General features: G+C 28.2%; 4 protein-coding genes and 1 long non-coding RNA gene across 9 annotated transcripts; 2 read left to right on the top strand and 3 right to left on the bottom strand.

Annotated features, from left to right (window-relative positions):
- The first annotated feature begins 876 nt into the window (after positions 1-876).
- Su(r) (dihydropyrimidine dehydrogenase su(r)) lies at positions 877-12,959 on the top strand. The gene is made up of 16 exons (XM_083101728.1): positions 877-1,181; positions 1,903-2,013; positions 3,547-3,879; positions 7,757-8,065; positions 8,215-8,556; positions 8,682-8,892; positions 9,065-9,249; positions 9,597-9,812; positions 9,912-10,076; positions 10,313-10,465; positions 10,532-10,652; positions 10,966-11,228; positions 11,661-11,837; positions 12,165-12,389; positions 12,467-12,624; positions 12,735-12,959. Exons 1-16 carry the CDS (start codon positions 1,137-1,139, stop codon positions 12,805-12,807), a joined length of 3,087 nt encoding a protein of 1,028 aa, XP_082957854.1. The 5' UTR covers positions 877-1,136; the 3' UTR covers positions 12,808-12,959.
- On the bottom strand, positions 4,626-5,997 carry LOC145972795 (DNA polymerase III PolC-type-like). The gene has a single exon (XM_083101734.1). It carries the CDS (start codon positions 5,732-5,734, stop codon positions 4,844-4,846), a length of 891 nt encoding a protein of 296 aa, XP_082957860.1. The 5' UTR covers positions 5,735-5,997; the 3' UTR covers positions 4,626-4,843.
- Positions 12,960-13,077: 118 nt separating the features above from the next.
- LOC145972796 (phospholipase A2-like) lies at positions 13,078-17,672 on the bottom strand. Its single transcript, XM_083101737.1, has 5 exons — positions 17,538-17,672; positions 16,419-16,669; positions 14,114-14,273; positions 13,717-13,857; positions 13,078-13,546 (listed from the first exon to the last, which is right to left on the bottom strand). The coding sequence occupies exons 2-5, from the start codon at positions 16,654-16,656 to the stop codon at positions 13,474-13,476; spliced, it is 612 nt and encodes a 203-aa protein (XP_082957863.1). The 5' UTR covers positions 16,657-16,669; positions 17,538-17,672; the 3' UTR covers positions 13,078-13,473.
- On the bottom strand, positions 17,286-22,515 carry Def8 (differentially expressed in FDCP 8 homolog). Of its 5 annotated transcripts, XM_083101732.1 has the most exons (9): positions 22,303-22,515; positions 21,617-21,829; positions 21,136-21,427; positions 20,803-20,973; positions 20,546-20,599; positions 19,744-19,985; positions 19,139-19,374; positions 18,298-18,562; positions 17,286-17,609 (listed from the first exon to the last, which is right to left on the bottom strand). In XM_083101732.1, the coding sequence occupies exons 2-8, from the start codon at positions 21,824-21,826 to the stop codon at positions 18,343-18,345; spliced, it is 1,425 nt and encodes a 474-aa protein (XP_082957858.1). In that variant the 5' UTR covers positions 21,827-21,829; positions 22,303-22,515; the 3' UTR covers positions 17,286-17,609; positions 18,298-18,342. The 5 variants fall into 5 exon arrangements, with proteins under 5 accessions (XP_082957858.1, XP_082957855.1, XP_082957856.1 ...); XM_083101729.1 differs by having other exon boundaries at positions 17,286-18,562; XM_083101730.1 differs by having other exon boundaries at positions 17,286-18,562; positions 22,350-22,513.
- Positions 21,166-21,922, top strand: LOC145972797 (uncharacterized). The gene is made up of 2 exons (XR_014439289.1): positions 21,166-21,442; positions 21,585-21,922. It is a non-coding gene; the product is annotated as an uncharacterized LOC145972797 (long non-coding RNA).
- Positions 22,516-22,670: the final 155 nt, after the last annotated feature.

The following is a 22,670-nucleotide window of genomic DNA, read 5'->3' on the forward strand; positions in this document are numbered from 1 at the left end:
ATATTTTTTATATTTAAGAAATGTAAGAAATATATTTACCTATAAGATTATAACTAACGCTTAACGTTTGTAACAATGTACAGAGACATAGAGAATATAGCTTTCGATCGCCAATCGAAAATGCCTCCTTTCTTGAAGTTTCGAATCAATCAAATTAGAAAGCTCTTGTAATAGTAGACACAATTCTCTAATTTGAAATTCTATAGAATCTTCATGACATTAATTATAGTATGATGTAACGCTGCTTTGTAATCAATCGCGACGCTCCGCTTTCATCATGCACATGTTATTTGTAAATCGTAAGGCTTATCAGGGTTACCATTATGTGCAATTACAATCTATCTGTATGTAAGTCTCTTTATAATTTTACGGAAGAAGACAATACAAAGCAAGTAGAATTTCTCTTGTGCGATGTGACAGTTGTACGATATTGACATTTCAACAGTGCCAATAATAATAACAGCTATTTTTAAATTATCAAAAAGTTTTTAATTAAGTGAAGAACAAATATTAATAAACGTGACTTTTTTTAAATTAAGATTTCGAAAATTTGATTAAGATTTTTAAAACAAATTATTTTTATATAAATATAAATGCAATAATATTTATACGTAAATCTATTTACATTTTTTTACGAATCAAAATCGGCTTTCATCATTCTAAACATAAACATAAAAATTCTAGATATAATAAACAATATTAAAGATATTATAAGATATGTATAAAATATAAAATATATAAATTATTACTTTACAATGTAAACAATTAACATATCATTAAGACTTTTATTTTTCAAACCACTCCAGATAAAGATTATCTTGAGCAGCATGTACATAGAATATGTACTGTATATGTAGTATATGGAGTGCCAGGAAGTGCCAGGAACGGCAACTGGTCGGAGTCAATACAGTTTATCATCAGTTTAAATACAAATGTTACAGTGAACTGTCGTGTGACTAAGGATTCTAATATTTGTAGCAGGTAAACTCGAAGCGAGTTGCTTCAGTTACCTGTCACTTTGCAATCTTGCCTCTCATCGCAATTCAGCTGCCTATATGACCGGTTTTTCCAGTGTTGATGCGCTGTATGAAATTGTTGTATAAAATTCCATATAACTTCATACGTGCTGCGCAAAAATGACATCATCCATTGTGTTGAGCAAAGATGTTCCTGATATCGAAGTAAGTAAGAATTTTCGATGTGAGTGATAATGATGTAAGTCAATGATCTTTCTAATGATTTCTAATTATTTCTTAAATCTAAAATTCCAAAAATTGAAAAGATATCCGAAGCTCTGAATGATTGGAATGTCAGACCAATGACGAAATGGTTTTCTTTCGGGCCCTCGGAAAAAACATTCCGTTTTAAAACATTCAGTTTTAAAACAAAATTTTCTTTTTCTATAAATAAATTATGTAATTTATTATTTTATTAAATTATATAAATTATGTAATATATCTTATTTTTTCATTTATTATATTTATATGCATTTATATTTATTTATCACTCTCGCTATTCATTATATTTATTTATCATAACATATATAATCATAGTGTCATCAATTAAAATGTATAATTTTTTCTATTTTTTTCTCAAATTTTTACATTCTTATCTTTCTTAATATATATATCTTTCTTGATATATATTATTTTCAACTTATCTTTCTTTATATTTTTATATACTTTCCTTTCATGTATTTTTTACATAATTATTACAAAAATTTTTTGTATCTTTGTAAATATAACATTGTTTTATAATTATTATTTTTATCCTCAAAATAAGGATATTTTTCAAATTGCTTTTATTTATTTCTTTAATTAAAATTATGTTATATTGACAGAAATGATAACATACTGCTGATCTTATCTTTATGATTGACTAAGATCGAATTATATTTTTTAGGCTATACTGAGCATCAATCCAAAGTCCAAATATCATGCAATTCTCGTGCCATCAACATTGACTAAGCAGAACAAACAGCATTGGAAAAGAAACATCCATGAAAAATGTAATGTAAGTCGTTTAAATTAAATCAACTTTATCTAAATTGAGTCACAATTACTTTGATATAAAATTGATATAAATTTATTATCTAAGCTCGCTTCTGATAAAATAGTGAATTGTACATATATGTATATATATATATATATATATATATATATATATATATATACAATTTATATCAATTTATATCATTTATATTATATTGTTATATTTTCTGATTTATATCGTAGAGAAGAAAGAATATAAATAAATAAAGAATATGTATATTAATATTTTCTATTTATTTTAATAAAATAATTTAATTCTATATTAGGCAAAAAAATGATATTTTTTATATAGTAAATAGATATATAATAAATATTTTATAAATTTTTTATAAAATATAATATTTTATTAGATATTATGTTATATTGAGATCATTAATTTCAGCAATGTTTTACACGAACAATTTATGATAATATTATCAATTGTATCACGTGATGTTTTGAAGAATATTTTATCCAGAAATCAATAGTTCACTGATAAGATTACAATCTCTCATTATATATTTTCTTGTATTGTTATTGTATAACTGCATTAGATTCTCATTGTATTCTTTAATTACCGAATAGCCTTAGCGTTATAGGAAACACGACAAAAAATTAAATTCAATATAAATTATAAAAATAATTTAATAAAATAGCCGAATAAGATCTAAATCATGTTACATTTTTTTATTATCTTAAGAATGAAAACATTTATTGTAGATATTTTATAAAGAGTTTGATAAAACGGCTGTTCTTCCGAAAACGATCATGCTCCGATTTGAGTCAAATTTTGTAAATAGGTTCCTTTTAGGTACAAAAGAAGTATACGAGAAGGATTTTTGGCGACTTGAAAATTAAGACACTTTTTAAGCCCTTTTTCGTAAAAGCGAATATTACCTTTAGACAGCTTGTTCGAAACGGTAAATATCTAGAAAACGGCAACCTCACCAATGACCTTGGCCTTGACATATGTGATCAAGATCATGACCCTGACTAACCTTCAATAAGTTTTAATTGGGGGTGCAAACCTATGTAAAACCTTACTTAATAATAACCTTAATTATAATTACTTAATAATAACCTATATGAAATCGTACAATAATAGACCTCGTTTCGCGCTGACTCAGCGGTGATGTGGTGTGGACCTCGCTACGCGTGGAAAGTTGCAAACCTATGTAAAACCTTACTTAATAATAGACTTTTACGAAAAAGGGCTTAAAAAGTGTCTTAATTTTCGAGTCGCCAAAAATCCTTCTCGTATACTTCTTTTGTACCTAAAAGGAACCTATTTACAAAATTTGTCTCAAATCGGAGCATGATCGTTTTCGGAAGAATAGCCCATTTTGTTTTTAAATTTTAAATTACTAATTTTTAACAATATAGCCTACAAGATATATTGTGATTTTTTAATTTTTAAAATATGTTGTAAAGAATATTATATTGAATTTTTGATTGCAAATTTCTTTTTTTCTCGCTTCCTTTATCTTATAATTAGCTTTTCTTTTCTCTTTCTCAGAGTTGCGTATCTTTGACAAAGAATTTTGACGATATCAAGCATACTACTTTAAGCGAACGTGGAGCATTGAGAGAAGCTGCGCGTTGTTTGAAGTGCGTTGATGCACCTTGTCAAAAATCCTGTCCCACGCAATTAGACATCAAGTCTTTCATCACTTCTATCTCCAACAAGAATTACTATGGTGCGGCCAAGGCGATCTTGTCGGACAATCCTCTCGGACTTACCTGTGGCATGGTTTGCCCGACCAGTGACCTTTGTGTGGGTGGATGCAATTTATATGCGACCGAAGAGGGACCCATCAACATCGGCGGCCTTCAACACTTTGCAATGGACGTACGCAATATTATTTATAATAATATAATAATAATAATTTATACTAGCAATACTTAATTTAATAACTGTGATATAAAGTAAATAATTATGATATAAAGTAGCGACAAAATATGGGAATAATTTATTAATATTTATAAATTTTAATTAAAATATATAAAATAATTTTTTTGTATTTTGCATATAAAATTTTTAAATACCAAATTCTGCAAAATTATTCTGTAAAAATTTGATTTAATATTTGTTTAATTTTTGACTTAATAATACATGTTAGCTAAGTCACTTATTATTTTTCGACTTGAAATTTTTAATTACAAAGGTAAATATAGAGCATTTCTTAAAATAAAAAAAAATTTTCTCACCTGGATGCTGAGATACATGTACTCAAGTTATATAAGTCATTTAACATAAAGTACATAGGGCGAAAAGTGAAAAATTCCATTCAGACTAGAAAAATGTACTTCTAGAGTAATTTTTTGGGAAAAAATTTTTCATAGATGAAATTGGTGTATATGTAATACGTCAAAAATAAAAAATCGAAGTACCAATATATTTTGAGAGATATTCCGAGTTAAAGAGACATGTTTTTGAATTTTGCTCATATGGCATTTTATTCGGCAACATTGATAAGAATGTTACGTGCTCGAAAACCTGTTTGCTATAATTTGTTGATTCCCAAATTGAATGATAATAATTATCCTTATTTATGAATAAAGATCTAGAGAAAGAAATGGAGGCATCAAAAGATATTTATACATTGTACAAATATTATTATATTTATATATTTAATATAAATGACATAATATATAGAATATACCATAGCATAACAATACCATATCATAACATAATATATAATATATAATATATATAAGTAATACATTTCTTTCAGTAAAAGTTCGTTCTCTGATTATACATAATGTAAATCATAGGTCTTCGGGGTTATAATTAATAAAAAAAATATTTATTTTCATGCAGTCGTCAAATTAGATTGGCCCAATCGAGTTCGAAGAGCATCGCAGAGCTTACGTAAGGTCGCTTTATGTTTTGTTACTCTAGGTTTTCCGTCAACATCTTCACCCAGCAGCATCGTTATGCCATCTTCTCCATGAATATTGAATGTCTTCTCAAGCTGATCTAAAGTGAGACCAGCAGTCACAATTTTTTTTATCATATTTGCGGTTATTGGTCCCTTTATGACAGACATAGCAACTATTCTTTTTTTTTTTTCTTTCCGAATACGATCAGCATTTACAACTGAAGAGAACGATACAGCACGGTTGATTAGTTCTATCTCTTTTATCGCAAATTTTTTTAGTAGATTATCGAGCATTCGAACATCTACGACCGCATTATGTGCTCCTCTTGTACTATCAGGTTCTAGATAATCGTCAGCAAGAACCGATAGCTTGAACTTTCTTTTTTCTATTACGCGGGAAGTTAATTCTTGGCAACTCTTGAATATGGGTAAAGTATCAGTGAATCCTTTTACGATGGATCCGAATTCTTGGAGTAATCCGACTGCGTTCATTGTCTTTACGATTAAAGGGGCATCGAACTTTACTCCATTGTGAGCTACAAGAATAATATCGTGCGATATATTCTTCAGAAACGAAATAAATGACTCGCAGGCCATTCGTGGTGATTCTGTATCAAGACGGCGATATTTATCTTCGCTGTTCAAAATCAGTTGTCCCCCTTCAATTGACAAATTTGTTATATTAGAAACTATCGTCGGTATACCATTCGATGGAAAGATGTAGACGTTGAATTCCTGATTGTGATATTTAGCTGCAATTTGGATAACTTCTGCATTGGGATCAAACCCTGTAGTCTCCAGGTCAAATATAATAGCAATCATTGTTGATATTTCTTGATGTGTAACCTTTCGATAACTTTTTCTTCTGTTTCTTCTGCGAAACTCAACTTTCTTTGTTTCACAACACAGTATTTTCAACTTCTTCCCGTTCTTCTTTTTTCTTCGTCATAAGTCTGGCTAAACTACGTTACTCATCATCATTTCAAGGCGTCGCCATCTTTTATAATCATCGCGTCGCTATATTTTACCCGCCAGAAGCTCACTGCTACTAACATTCAAGTATTGCAACGTTGCCAAATCGATTCATCTCAACAACAGAAGTTTAAAGGTACCTTTTCATGTGTCGCTCATCGCTCGTTTTGAGCGATAAAAAAGTCACGTGACTAGATTGTCGCTAGCGACTAGCTATTGAGCATAAAAAGGGCTCCAGCAGCGATTTAGAAAGAAAAGTTTCGTTGAGACACGCACAGTATAAAATAAATATAAACAAAATATTACAAGCAAGAAAATATTATAATTGGATGATTGAGTGCACAAAAATTATAAATGAAAATAATATAAAGCAGAACAATATAAAGAAAAGATTAGCAGTAGCGGTAGTTCTTTATTATTTAGAAGAAAAAAAGAAACGACGATACAAAAAAAAAGTTTTTGGGTTACTTCATTATCTAAAAACATTATAAAACAGATTATTTTTGTAATTAACTAATACAAAATTTATAAATACAAACATTCTACCTAATACAGGATAAAAATACAAATTTTCATCCGTAATAAAATTGGAATAGCCTTCTAGACATGTATGCGTCGGTACTTCATCCTCATTACAAATAGTTTCACATGACATTCTATAAATAAAAATATTTCGTTTATTTTAATGTTCTCTTGCCATTACACAAAAGATTTTTAACATAATCTTATATATCAGCAGATTTATATTTACATTTTTATTATGTATAAAATTACATTATAAAATATTATTATTATATATATTTAATATTTATTACAAAATTATATACTTACTCATTGATTATCCATTTGAGTCTTAAAATTTCAAAATTATCGCTCGTGAATGTCGCTTGTAGTTGGAAAAATCCAACTACAGAATCCCGTCGCTAGCGACTACGTGACGTCATTATGTCGCTAAAATCGAGCGATAGAGCGATGTATGAAATGGCACCTTAACAGATAAGTTTCAGGTAAAATTCTACTGTTGAGGTGAATTGATTTGGAAACGCTGCAATGCTTCAATGTTGGTAGAGATGTTTAGTGAGCCTAGCAATTTCTGGCGGGTAAAAGATAGCGATTTATAAAAGATGGCATCTTGAAATGATGATGAATTACGTAGTTTAGCGACTTATGACGAAGACAAAAGAAGAATGGGAAGAAACTATGAAAATACTGTGTTGTGAAACAAAGAAAGTTGAATTTCGCAGAAAAAACAAAAAAAAGTTCAAGTATCAAAAGATTATACATCGAGAATATCAAACATCAACAATGGTTTATAGTAAAAAAAATGTCTATTGTAAAAAAACATTATAACATTGTTTGGAATTATTTATAATAATTCAAGCGATATCGTTTTATGCAATGAAAAACCTAAGCAAACATTTTTTTATTTCCAAAGGATTTCGTTTTTTTTAAATTCTCGTCAGGAAAAAACAAATACATATCAAATATCAAATAGCAATTAAATATCAGCAAAGTAAAAATTCAAAAATTATTATTTTTATGCCATATTTATTTGCGCCAGTCAAATTTCTTTTTAACTTCCCTAGACATTATAATAATTTTAATTAGTTTTTAAATATTATATTCGCAAATTTATGAACAGTTATGTAATGACTTAAAACGGTAATTGACATACATCCTTAAAATATGTATCATGTATCATATATCATATATAATAGAGAGAGAATACATATATATCATATATTATTTAATTTTTGTACATATATTTTAAATAGTACATAATAGTATTAATTTTATTATTTCATATACTTATATATGAAATAATTAAATGATAAATATAATTTATAGCTTATATGTCTATATATTCTTCAGGTTTTCAAGCAGATGAATATTCCTCAAATGAGAATACCCAATCAAACAGTACCTCATGCAAACACAAAAATCGCTCTGCTCGGTTGTGGACCAGCTTCTCTTTCATGCGCGACATTTCTCGCCCGACTTGGTTACAACGATATTACGATCTTTGAGAAAGAAAAATATATAGGCGGATTAAGTTCCTCCGAAATACCACAATATAGACTTCCATATGATGCTGTCAATTTCGAAGTAGATCTCGTTAGAGATCTAGGAGTGAAAATTGAATTAGGAAGATCGCTATCTGAAGATGATTTAACGATACAGGTAAAATTAATTTGAAAGTTTAGATTTGTTATCTGTTATATTTTTTTAAATCTTTATCAATATAATCTTCTAATTTCGAATTTTGAAAAATATTATTCTAAAAATCTGCAATCAATTTTAACAAATTATGAAATTAAAAAATGTTTTAGACTCTTCAAGATGCTGGATATAAAGCAATCTTTTTAGGAATCGGATTACCGGAACCGAAGAATATACCAATCTTCGAAAATCTCACGTTGACGGAGAAGGATCCCACGAAAATAGGCTTTTTCACTTCGAAGAGTTTCCTGCCGGCTGTCGCAAAAGGTAGCAAACCAGGAATGTGCGCTTGCAAGCGTCAGGAACTTCCGTCTCTTTACGGCAACGTAATCGTCCTTGGTGCGGGAGATACCGCTTTCGATTGCGCCACTTCTGCTCTTCGGTGTGGAGCCAAAAAGGTCTTTGTTGTCTTTCGGAAAGGTTTTACCAACGTACGAGCTGTTCCAGAAGAGGTAATCACTTAAATTTTAATCTGAAAATACAAAAATTATAATTTGAAAAATTTTTTTTAAGAGTTTAAAGTTTAAAACATACAAATATTTGATGGCAAAATTTGAAATTTTTAAATTGTTTTCAGATGGATTTGGCGAAGGAAGAGAAGTGTGAATTTATACCTTTTCAATCGCCAAAACAAGTCATTCTTCGTAATGGAAAAATTTTCGCAATCGAATTTTGCAAAACCGAACAGAATGAGAAAGGCGAATGGATTGAAGATGAAGAACAAAAGTTCGTTTTAAAAGCGAACTTTGTGATTTCGGCTTTTGGATCAGGATTATACAGTTCTACTGGTGAGTGATAATGTTATGTTTGGCTAGAATATCAATTTGATATCATAAAAATTTAAATTAATATATAAAAATAATAATAATAATAATAATAAGTCAATATCATAAATTAAATAAATAAAGGAAAGCCAGAAAATAAAGCAATAAAGAGAAATTATTATTATGATGAGAACAGTGAAGAATGCCATGGTGCCAATTAAGATAAACAGTTGGAACTTACCGGAAGTTGATGAGAACACGATGATGACCTCGGTATCAGGTGTGTTCTGCGGAGGAGATCTTGCTGGTGTCGCTCAAACGACCGTGGAATCCGTGAATGACGGAAAGACAGCCGCGTGGTATATGCACAAATACATACAGGTATATTAGCTAGCGTGTAATGTATTTCTTTATCAATTATTAATCTAAATTCTTTAGAAAATATTCGCGCAAAAATATGGAATTTTTTTGTTAAGTTCTGAATAAATATCTAATAGCTCTATTCTTATTATTATTATTAATGTAACAATATAACAATAATTTAAAATAATAAAAACAAATTTTTTTCACAATTTTCTATCTTATTTTGATAAATTTATAAGAAACACACTAAATAAAATTGTATTTGCCTAAATTTTTATTTCATATTTTTTGAAAAATCGACGAAGTGATTTATTTTCTTGAGCTTGACTACTTTTCCATATTTCCATATTTCGATCATCATGTAGGAATCTTACGGCTTGACGGTGCCGGAAACTCCGCAATTACCGAAGTTTCACACCGCTATCGATGATGTTGATTTAAGTATTGAAATGTGTGGGCTAAAATTCGAGAATCCTTTCGGTCTGGCTTCTGCACCACCTTGCACCACCAGCGCGATGATACGACGTGCTTTCGAAGCTGGCTGGGCCTTTGCTGTCACGAAAACTTTCTCCTTGGATAAGGTATTTCATTAAAGAATAATTAAATTCAAATGACATATATTTTTGATATAAGAAAAAACATATATTTTTATTCTAATTTGTTTTTTAATATTTTTTCAGGATCTCATCACCAATGTGTCGCCGCGTATCATCAAAGGCACAACGTCCCGTCATCATTATGGACCCGAGCAGAGTAGCTTCTTGAATATTGAACTGATATCCGAGAAAACCGCCGATTATTGGTGCCGCAGTATCACGGAATTGAAGCAAGATTTTCCTTCGAAAGTATACATTTCAGCTATTTGCTGGATTCACAACTTTAATTTAATAGAATTATAAAATTAAAATAGTTTTATAATTAAATTATTGATATTTTACAAAGCTTTAATTTATTATTAAGATTTTATTATATATTTTTATTATATTTATTATATATTAATTTATTATTAAGATTTTATTATATATTTTTATTATTTTTATTATATATTATTTTATAAATTTTATTATATATTTTTGCATAGATCGTCATCGCGAGCATTATGTGCACGTATAACAAAGTTGATTGGACAGAACTAGCGAGAAAAGCGGAAGCAGCTGGTTCTGACGGCTTGGAATTAAATCTATCATGTCCTCATGGCATGGGCGAGTCCGGTATGGGTCTGGCCTGTGGACAGGTTTGTGTGTATCTTTATTCAGACTAAAAAATGTGAAACAAATAAAAAATAAAACCGATTTTTCAGGATCCCGAATTAGTAAGAAACATATCCAGATGGGTTCGCGAAGCCGTCAAGATACCGTTCTTTGTAAAGTTGACACCCAACATCACCGATATTCTTTCCATCGCTAAGGCAGCTTACGAGGGTAATACAAATCATTCCGAAACTTATATAAAATTATATTGATATGTGTATATATATATATATATATATATATATATATATATATATATATATACATACATACATACACTGTGCAAAAAATAAAATAAATTGTAGCGTTGTGAAAATAATAATTATGTTACAATTATTTAAATATTTTATTTTCTTACAATAATATCAAAATATTTAAAATAGCTTTATATAAAACTATGAAACTTCAGTCTGGTTAAATTTTTATAAAAATTCGTCGAAAGTTTTAATAATTAATTCTATTATTTAATTAATGTTTGATGCAGGCAAAGCTGATGGCGTTACCGCCATTAATACAGTATCAGGATTAATGGGACTTTACGTTGATGCGACTCCATGGCCAGCAGTAGGTCTGAATAAATTAACGACATACGGCGGAGTGTCAGGAAACGCTACTAGACCTCAAGCTCTGAGGGTCATCTCGACGATCTCAAAACATCTTCCTGATTTCCCAATTCTCGGCGCCGGCGGCGTCGACTCAGCCGACGTCGCTCTGCAATTCTTGCATTGCGGTGCATCGGTCATCCAGGTATAATCACGAATCTTTGTGTTTTCGACTCTTTTTCTATTATACTTTTATTCACCGTTTTCTATTACTTTCTTATCAACTTACAATTAGAGTAATTAGCACACAAAATATTAAAGCAACACAAGAAAAAAATTAATTAAAAGTAGATGGTAAAAATAATACAATGGAAAATTCAATAACAAATTTTTTTCTTTTTAACATTCTTTTCTAGTGTTGATAATCTGTCAAAATTATCGGGAGAATATATTTTGATATAAAAAGTATCTGAAACAAATTCGATACAAATTTCAAACTAAATTGAAATTATAAATTTCAATTTAGAAAGAAGAGAGAGAACACTCTCGATAATTAAACATTCGCTAGAAGTAAATACATTAAAATAAATTTTCTTTTACTTTAAACAAAGTGATTTTGTAATCAAATATTTAATAGATTTGCAGTGCCATTCAAAATCAAGACTTTACTCTAATAGATGACTATGTGACCGGTTTAAAAGCGTTATTATACTTGAAGAGTCTGGAACAGGTAAAGGACTGGGATGGTCAAAGCCCACCAACACTTAAGCATCAGAAAGGCAAGCCTATTTCTCTACAACATGCTCTTGGCAAAGTAAGTATTATTATTCGTCAATCTCTCGAGAAATTTTAATATAAGCACAAACAAAATTAATTAAAGTTAAATTAGAAAGCTCTACGGATAAGTTTTAAGTGTGAAGTTTTGATTAGGAAATATAGCTTTTTTATTAAAAACAATTTTTGTTTGAAAATAATAATAATATAAAATTAATAAATTAATTAATTAAATTCTATGTATAATGATGTATTAATAAATTATATGATAAGATATTAGATACAATAGCGTGAATTTTCTTTTATTATTTATTAAGAGCATATCTTATTTACTATACTTTTGTTTCAAGTCTAAATCTTTTTGTAGAATGTACCGTATTTTGGTAAATATCAAAAATTGCGCGAACAAAAGATAGCTGAGTTGAAAACTAATTCGAATCTTTTGGATAAAGTCGTGCCGATAACGAGACCAGCTCCAAAACCTATCGCACCAATACCTACTGTTAAAGACGTAATCGGCAAAGCATTAATACATATTGGCAACTACAGAGATTTGGATAACAAGAAGCAAGTAATTGCTTTGATCGACGATGTACGTGAAATGATAAATTATAATCATTCGTCTAATATTAAAATTTATCTCATCTACATAATTGCTCTTATTTTCAGGATATGTGCATAAATTGCGGCAAATGTTACATGGCTTGCGCAGATTCCGGATACCAGGCGATTACTTTCGATCCTGACACGCACATCCCCAAGGTAACGGACGATTGCACCGGATGTACACTTTGTCTGTCCGTATGTCCGATTATTGATTGCATCACGTAAGTTTTAAATAATAAATAATAAAAGCTTTTCATTTGTCTTTATATTTTATTTTCCATTTAAGTTTTTACTATTTTTATATGTATACATGTTCTTTAATTTTTTTCAGTATGGTTCCAAAAACAATTCCGCATGTAATTAAAAGAGGCGTGCCGCTAAAAAATGCAGTCGAAATTTATTAAACAGTTCAACAATTATTATCCAATTATTATCCAAAGATTTTTATGTTAGCATAATTTGTTGAAAGTTCTTGACTATTTAACTGTTATCATGTTATAATATCGGTTTTTAAAATTTATATTATGTAATAGAATAAATGATATTTAATAGATTATGCAATTACTGTTAATAAATCACCCTGAATTAAATATATGATTAGCGTCATTAAAGGATTTAATTTAAAGAATAGAATATAAAGAATATAAATATAAAGAATAGAACATAAAAACTAATTCACATTGCAATCAAAATAAAATTCTATTTTATTCAATTTACATACTCGTGCGATATACACTATTGGATATGGTGCAACATAGTTGTAGAATAAAGCATACTATATATACTAATAGCCTCTCAAACAAGTTAGATTAGTCAACTTTTTCTTATCAATTGTTATTTAAAACTAATTAAAATGTATTCTTATTTAAAGAATTATAAATTAAAAAAAATATATTTTTTTATTTATAATTTGTTAAATGAATATCTGTTTTAATCAGTTTTAACAGTTTGTTAGAGTTAACTGTTAAAGTGCAAAGATTACATTTTCAAAAATCTTCTGTGCATGATTATAAATATGCAGGATCTTTCTTTGTTTAGCCAAGTTCGAATCTTCTGTTATAAATAAGTAACTAAAACTTTTTGTTGTTAACCCATTCGTACTTCGTGCATTGACCATTGCAATAATCATCACTATTGTTAATCCTGAAAAATTGATGTTTTTATATAAAACTTACTTTTGGAATTTTTATATTATACTTTAAAATTTCTCTAATGCAAACATAGAAAAAAAATTAAAATAAGCTCCGTAATATGTTCTACATTATTTTCATTATTATATTGTTATTATTATTTATCTTTCTAATCTATCTTACTGGCAACCGTTTGATGGGCATGTACATTGGAAACACTGCGGTTGCAAGATATTGAAATACGTTTTTCCAATTCCCTCAGAAATTAAAGTAGAAACATTCTTCAGACACTTGTAGAACTCATGATCGCAAGGGCAAGCTGATCTGTTGTCAAAAAAATTACAAAAGTTTGACAAAAAAGAAATTAATAAAAAATTATTAATGAAGCTAATGTGAACCAGATCTATCATTTTGCAAAAAAGGATGTAAAATATATGATAACAGAACTTGTATGTAATATGAATAAATAAATATGTACATGTCATACATAAGCCAAGTTATATAATATTTTTCAGATGTTAAATATGAATGTTCACAACGAGTGTTGAAGATATTCGAATTACCTCGTTCATTCATTTACCTCGTGAAAAGACCATTGTTCTTGAGATTGACCTTCGTATCACCACTCACGATATCGTTCTTGCAATTATCATGTGATTTGCAACAGGCATCCGTATCTTTGAAATAGCCGAGATCGTTCTCATTTTTGGCGAGATCCCCATTACCACACCAGAGTGTTCCTAAAACAGATATCATCATTGCAAGATGAAAAAGACGGCAAAAAGTTCCAGTTAACAATGGTAATATAATTAATTTTTCTTCTATCGCATTCAAAAATATGTATACATTTTATTACATATTTATTATATGTTCTGTGGCAAATTTCTAATGTAGATGAAGCAAAAAAGTTACCAGTATACCGAAATAGCAATCAAGTTATTCAGAAAATATATGTAACTCATAGAAATAAATTTCGTATATAAATAAAATATAATAAAATTATATAGTTTATCACAAAATTTCTAAAAAGTACTTATAAATCAACAATGGGATAGTAAAAAAAGAGAACTTAACAAATTTAAAATATTTAATTGCATTTAGGCCAAACATTTCTTGCATCAAAAAATACCGAGACAGTATAAAAAAGCCAAAAGACATCTTAAAGACGTTAAAAGAATGATAAGACATCTTCTAGAGATATGTGTTGTCTGGGTACGTTGCGAAAGTTATATGATTATTCAGTTTTACACACGTTAAGTTGCATTTAGGCAATATCTTTGATTGCATTCAAAAAAGAAAACAGAGTTGTTAGAATAAAATCCTTGAACATACATCATGTATATCAGTAACCGATTATTTTATCCAAAGTTCATTGTTATTATCGTGGAATTTTCCAACAAGTTTCTGCAATGACTTGCAATGCAATAATTCCTTTTCAACGCTTGCAACGATCAAAACGTATCTCTTAAAACGTGTTTAAAATTCTTTTACAATTAATTTATTCTATCTAATAGATAATTAATTCCTTATGTAAAAATGCTTTAAAATAGTATTGTTATTTTGTGTAGAATTTAATTCTAATATTTCTATATTTTATAAGCATTTTTACATATAATTCTAGGTAAACGCATGCAAATAAAGCACAAGATTATCTCTCATAATTAACGCTCTCCTTCATAATTAACAATTTATTAAAATACAAGATTTGGCATTTATTTCTGAATTATGAAATATGAGTATTTGCTTTTTTCTTTATCTCTCTTCAGAACTCATTTTTATATGATAATTATATATGAATAATTAAACATATGAAAATATGCTTTCTCATTTATTAAATTTCCCTACAAATCAGAGATTAATTAGTCAGTAATAAGAAAATATAGCAAAAAAGCGAATTTGCATTCACATATTTTAAATTAAATTTTATGAGATTGCCACAGTAAAGTTTCTATTTTTTTTGTTTTTATTTTAATTTCCGTTACTTTACGCGTTCATTAGTTTTACAATTAGTTCTATAAAATTTATATTTTTACACTGCATTTTACATATTATATTATATATATAAACATATATAACATATAAATATATAAAATAAATATATATAATATATAAAATAATATAAATAATATATTATACATATATATATATATATATATATATATATATATATATATATATATATATATATGTATCTTTTCTCTTTAAATATGTACCTCATTTTTATACTTATATATTTTGTTTTACTAATTTTAATAAATATAGCATTATATTTTTTTAGAAACGTAAGCTTAAAATAATAAATTATTTTAAGCTTACGTTTCTAAAAAAATAAATTATTTTAATATTATAGATATATATATTTACTCCAATTGTTTCTGTTCATACGTAATTACAGCGAATAGTTCATGTTTTCTTCTTTTTTTCTGCTTTCTTCTTAAACTGCTAATAAAAATAGAAATAAAAAATAGAAATTGAAAATAAACAAATTAAAGACATCACATAAAGAAGATTGTGAAATCATTATATTTTCAGATATTCTTTAATTTAAAAAACTGTCATAATTGATAATATCATAAAAAATTCATTATTCATAAAAAATTCATTATTCAGTGTATTATAAAAATATTTTTAATACACAAAATAAATTCAAAGAATATCTTCTTTGTAAGAGAGATATTTTGGCGAAATATTGAAAATAAATAAACATTTAACAAGATATTCTATATTTTTGTATGTGTAAACATTTAATAATATATTCTTTATTTCTTGTTAATATTATAAAATGTGCTCTATATGGAAAATGAGTTTTTTCTCCCTAAAATGTCCATTTCTTTTAGCATTTGCACTCTTTTTTTGTAAATTGCATTATAAAATGATTGAATTACCTGGAGCAATAATAGGGATATTATCGAGAAAATTGCTAAAGGATCCTGGTGACGTATTATTCTTCTTATTTTCAAGCTTTATTTTTAGCTTTTCCGCCTCCTTTTCAAGGTATGATAGATGAGTTTTGTCGGAACCAGGTGCGCTCGGTGTGCAATCTATATTTCCGCTATTTTTGCAATCACCGAATTGAACAGCAATGGCGAGGAAAAGTACGAACAGGCAGATATGTGACATCATGCTATCTATTTACCTAAATGGTGTGGACAATAAGAATTGTATTGTATGTTCTCTTAATAAATACAATACACATGTTACTACATTGCATGTGAATAACGAATTGAAGAAAAATGAATTTGAAGATAAAATAAATTTAGCTATTAATAATTCTTATTAGCTTAACATTACAAATGATAATATATTATCTATGTATAATCATAAGTCGGAATCTTAATCGCTCATCAGATGGAGATGTGAAACATAAAAATATTTGAGACAAAGTTTTTTTTTGGAAATATGTATAGAGTCTTGCTTTAATTTTTGATGAGGAATATATATTTATTGAAAACAAAAGATATATATAAATTAACAAGATGTGAAGATATTTTATCGATGTCTTGAATAATAAATAATATTCAACATAGTATTTAAGCTAATACTACTGTGGAAAAATAAAATATTTTTTCACACATAAGATATAAGTAACTAATAATTCATTATATTTATATATAATTATTAATAAACTGTTAATAATAATTAATATAATTATTAAATACTTAATATAGCAGCTATATTAATGCAAGATAGAGTAGAAAAAATTATAAAATATAAAAAAAAAATTATAGAAAAAAGATATAATACAAAATATATCAATGTCATATCAAAATGTTTTAATAAGCAAATAAAAACATATAATGAACAAAACAAATAATGAATAAAGTAATACATATGGTGAAAGTTATCTACAATAAATTCTATTAAATAGATTAGCAAGTCTTGAAGAGGTTCTCCAAGATTGAAATCTTGAGGAGATTTGAAATTTTGAAAAGTACTTTTTTCGATATTTATTAATCTATTTATGAAAAATGCATATTACAATGGCACACATCATGTTTGCTTACCTCGCTACGACTGAACGATAAAAACTGATTCCAACAACTTGACATCTTATTTAAATACCGCCGCTACTTTTTCTACCAAACAAAACCAGACGTATGTAGATACCAGACGTATATTCACTAAGTCGAATATTGTCATTTAGCACTTGTGCAAATGTCAAGAATGATCTTGAAAAAATTCTACCAGCATACATATATATCATGTTATATTATCTAAACAAGTGTACAAACAAAAATGTAAACGCTCAAGTAATTAATAATGCATATTGACAATTGAATTGAAATAAAACTTCGCGTGTTTATCGTTTCTTTTCTTTGTTTATCTTCAGATCATTATGCGATAAAATTATACGCATTACACATTTATACATACAATACGCCGAATGATTAATTATTAGCAATCTTCTCTATAGGAAATAGAAATGTAACATCACAATTAATGAACAATTCATTAATAACTCTTATTTAATGAGTGACTGCACTATTTATATACGTAAAATACACTTTGATACTTTACGCATTTGACTATTAAAATATGTGATATATATTTATTATTAAAAGATGCGATAAATATAGATATTAACTTGACAACTTCAATAATTAGACCATAAGTAGACAAAATTTGCCTATTAGTGCAAGAAAATGTTATACAACCTTTAATATATGTGTGTAATGTGACGGATATATATAAAGATGACAGCCTAAAACTGTTTTAAACCGTTTAAAAAAATAACAGGTACAAATCGTTATGCAAATATATTACACAAAATATTTTACGATGTTTCGCAGCATTTCATAATGCTTTTACTTAGGAGTCCTTTGCAGTTTCGTCTGTATCACAGTCTTCGGCAGTATTTTGTCCTTGTAAAGCGCGACGTTTTTGCAAACGCGCGCAACGTGGACAACAGTGATTACGTTTAGCCCAACAAACGCGATGATGTACTGCCGAACACTGCGAACAAATAATTGAGCTCGCATCCCATGGATAAATGATCTCGTCGTTGCTGCATATCTCACATAAATGTCCCCTGAAAAGCATCATTCTTATATCAATTCTAATTAAATTAAATAAAATAAATAAATAAATAAATAAATAAATATATATATATATATATATATATATATATATATATATACACACACATATACATACATATACATATACATATACATAACAATTCAATAACAAAAAAATTAGGAATGTCATTAAAAATGTGAATAATGAGATACTAATTACTTATAATTGAAATAAACATTATATAGTGTGAAAATAGATTTTAAAGAATACATTCTAAGAAATTATACATATATTATTTTAGTAGTTTTAACTTTTGACAAATAAATTCGGCATAAAAATTGAAGCATGTCGAAATCGCGAATATATTCTCTTATACAGTAATTAAAATTAAAATTTAAAAAAATTTTTTAAATTAGAAAATAAAGTTTCTAAATACCTACTATAAAGAAAAAGAGAAAAATTTCATATACTCATATCATTCTACATATATTAAATTAAAAAACAATCGGTGATAAAGATTCTATGAATTCGACATAAAAACCGAGTCACAATAATATGAAAGGAATGTATCCTTTTTAATGCTCACCTTGCTTTACAGAGTTCACATTGCTGCGTAATATGTGCATGCATCGTATCATATGCGGTCCGAAGCTCATCCAGAAGAATGCCACTCTGCAGATCGATAAGATCCTTGATGGAATAGTTACTTGAATTCTCGATCATGTGCGTGCGCAACCCGATTTTCCATGGTAATCCTTGAGTACAAGCGTCTAAGCATAGAACCAAGTATTTCTTCATCATCTGCATTTCTCCTCGCATTCGCTACAATTTAATCAATTAAAATTTGATTCAATCTTTGTATCTGAATATACATATAGATATTATGAATTTATTAATTCTTTATTGCGCTGCTTTCGTCATATTAATTGAAATGCAAGTATTCTCAGATTAAAGTTATCATATTTATATTACATTACAAAGAAGTAATTTGATTAATTAATAATTTGATATATATTGTAAGTAAATTATTTAAATCCTTCAGAGCTTTACTTTAGTGAAAAAAAGATTTAACTTATACATATAAAATTAACATTTTATATCTAGTAATATTTCTAAAAAAGTTAATTTTATTAATCTAAATATATATATTTTTCAGATATGTATTATACATAATATGTGATTGGGCTTCACCTTCACAAGCGACAAATCTGGGACCAAAGTGAAGAGTTTCGGATTTAATTCTTCCAACGGCAATACAGAACGATCCTCCAAAAGCATAAGAAGTTGCGCCGCGGCACGGGACACTAGGCGTGGTTCCATATCCCAGTTTCTGATCACTCTCGCAGGAATAACCATAGCTGTGTTCCAATGGCATCTCTGACAGTAATATAAACCGCTATAGTCACAAAGTCGCGGCTCCACCCATGCCGATTCTAGAATCGTTATATCTTTATTAGCAGATTATATCATAAATATTATACAATTCAACAAAATTTCTATGGAAAATGTATTTACATTTATACTTAATGTATCGTTGATTTATTGAAAAATTTTTGTTATTATACAGGGTGTTTCTAAACCTATGTCAGAGATTTTAAGGGCGTATTCTAAGGGTCAAAATAAGAAAAAAAGTTCTTATAAAAATGGGTTCAAAAATACTTTCCCTCCGAGTTATAGCCCCCTAAAGTTGGTGAAAAAAATCGCAAAATGTATTTATTGTAGCTGTCGGAGACTTTTTCACAGAACATTGAAATTTTGCACAGCAAAATTATATAATAATTAATAATTAATAGTGACCTTCATTTTTTCAATACTTTTTGCAATTTTTTAGGTTTAAAAACACTCTGTATATCCATACATTTTCCTAATATAATCACATGTGATAAGAAATTGAAACAAAACAGGAAAATGGAATTAAAGAATTTGCATCAAAGTGATAACGTATATGTGCACGTGATAACATTGTTAATGTAGATATAAATATCTTAAATACCTGTGTGCTTAAAAGTACTGCCGAAGCAAGATAGTGATAATCCTTTTGAGAAAGCTTGCAAGAAGACAATAATGTACTTACTATAATTATCTCACGGGATATCTCTGCATGCAATTATTAAAGGACAAAATAATAAGCAGACTTATAAAATAAATGATAAATATAAACACGTATAAAATAAACGATAACTACTTTATTTATATATTATTAGCAAAACACTTATCTGGCTCTCTTGTAATCTGAAAAATTATACTTACTAAATGTTATTCTAACTTTGCATTCCGCACAACGATAGCTTTGTTTTGAAAGGCCTTGCTCTGGACAGATGTCTTTCGTATGGGTGTAACCACCGGCCTCACTGGCGATCACATGCACGCAAACACGGCATACATTACTCAGACACTTCCAATGGCAACTAAATTTGCAATCTGAAATAAAAAATATCGCATAATCATATAACAAGATTCGTAGTTATTCATTAATTTTATTAATTCAACATTTATAGTGATATATATATATATATATATATATATATATATATAGATATTAGTGTCCATTAATCAAAATATGCTAAATTATTTAATATTTACCGCTACACATATACCACGATTGCAGCATCGTCCAGATTGCTCCGCTGCAGTGATCACAGTAAACTGGCCCAGATGTAGTGATATGATATTTCTGCGGCACAAAGTGATGCCCAAGAATCACACAAGTTTCAAAGAGATTCTCATCCGAGGTCTCGCGCAACTCCTGCGCGCGTAAACGTAACTCAATCAACCGTCGAACAAGCCATTTACGCTCGTCTGAACACTCAGCGCTTTCCAGCACCATCAACTTACACTTCTGTACCATTTCTTGAAGATCTTCCTCAGAAGCATCCTAAACGAGAAAATAGTTTGTATTGATTCTTTCATTTTTTCATTTATAATAAAATGTATAATTATTCTTTAGCCAACAGATATATACAAATAATTAATTATATAATATAGAATACATTTTATTATTTTTTATATATATATTAACTTATTAATTCTAGATTGGACTTTATTCAAGTATTATCTTATATACCTTGGATAATGAGAGCATAGTCTCCACTGATTTTAGACTAAATGGAATAGTTCCTTTGCTGTCAGAGCTATCATCTGCTTCTCCTGTCAAGTAGTCGGAAGAGGATGATGGCGTCGATGTGCCTGTACCAGAACTATTCGCTCGTATCCTTGATTCATAATGTGAGTCAGTTTCTCCAACGATGGGAGAATTACTTTTTATGTCTACCATTTTCTATAAGACACACCACACACACACACGTACCATGTAGAAACAGATAAAGATAAGTGTGTCATATTTCCTCCAAATAAACTTCTTTCCATATAATCATGTTTATTAGTATGATAAACATTTCCTATAACAGTTTTGTTGCTCTTAACCCTTTAAATCAGTTTTAAACTTTCAATTCATTGAAGAAAAGAGGGAATTATTATATCATGTTACTATTACAATCAGAAATAAAACTGATATATTTAAAAAAAGCATTATGCACTACATATATATAGAAATATAATTTAAAGAAGTTGAATATAATTTAAAAACAAAATTGGATAGAAACTGAAAAATTTATTGTATATAATTATACCTTATATAAATGCTTCTCTATGTTTTTTCCCTCTGCTTTTTCACTTTTTTTAGAATATTCTTATCGATTTAACTTTAAAATATATCAATAATAATAATTCATCTGAAGAAAATGTACATACCACTTTAGTCTGTTTTTTAGATAAAACAGCATGAGTGTGTAATATACCTAAATATATCCAATATATTTAATTCCAACTTGCGCACAATTCACAAAAACAAATTAAAAATTCAATAATAAATTAATGAACAAAATACAAAATTTTAAAGCCACTTTCGCCCATCACTTAAAAATTTAGGTTACGTTTAACAGGTTGTTTTTCTTTTTAGGGCGCGTTCCAAAATTCACTGCCAGCGCTGAAAATCTATAGTTCACGTTACGTATATTGTATATTTTCAGCGCTGGCAGTGAATTTTGGAACATAGGCTTAATCATAAGGATGCGTTCCGAAATCAGCTGATCTAATGAAGCTCGTTTTCAAAGCGCGAA

Source organism: Camponotus vicinus, unplaced genomic scaffold (genome assembly GCF_025532165.1).
Source record: "Camponotus vicinus isolate PSW18456_S1 unplaced genomic scaffold, iyCamVici1.0 SCAF_6, whole genome shotgun sequence".
NCBI lineage: Eukaryota > Metazoa > Arthropoda > Insecta > Hymenoptera > Formicidae > Camponotus > Camponotus vicinus.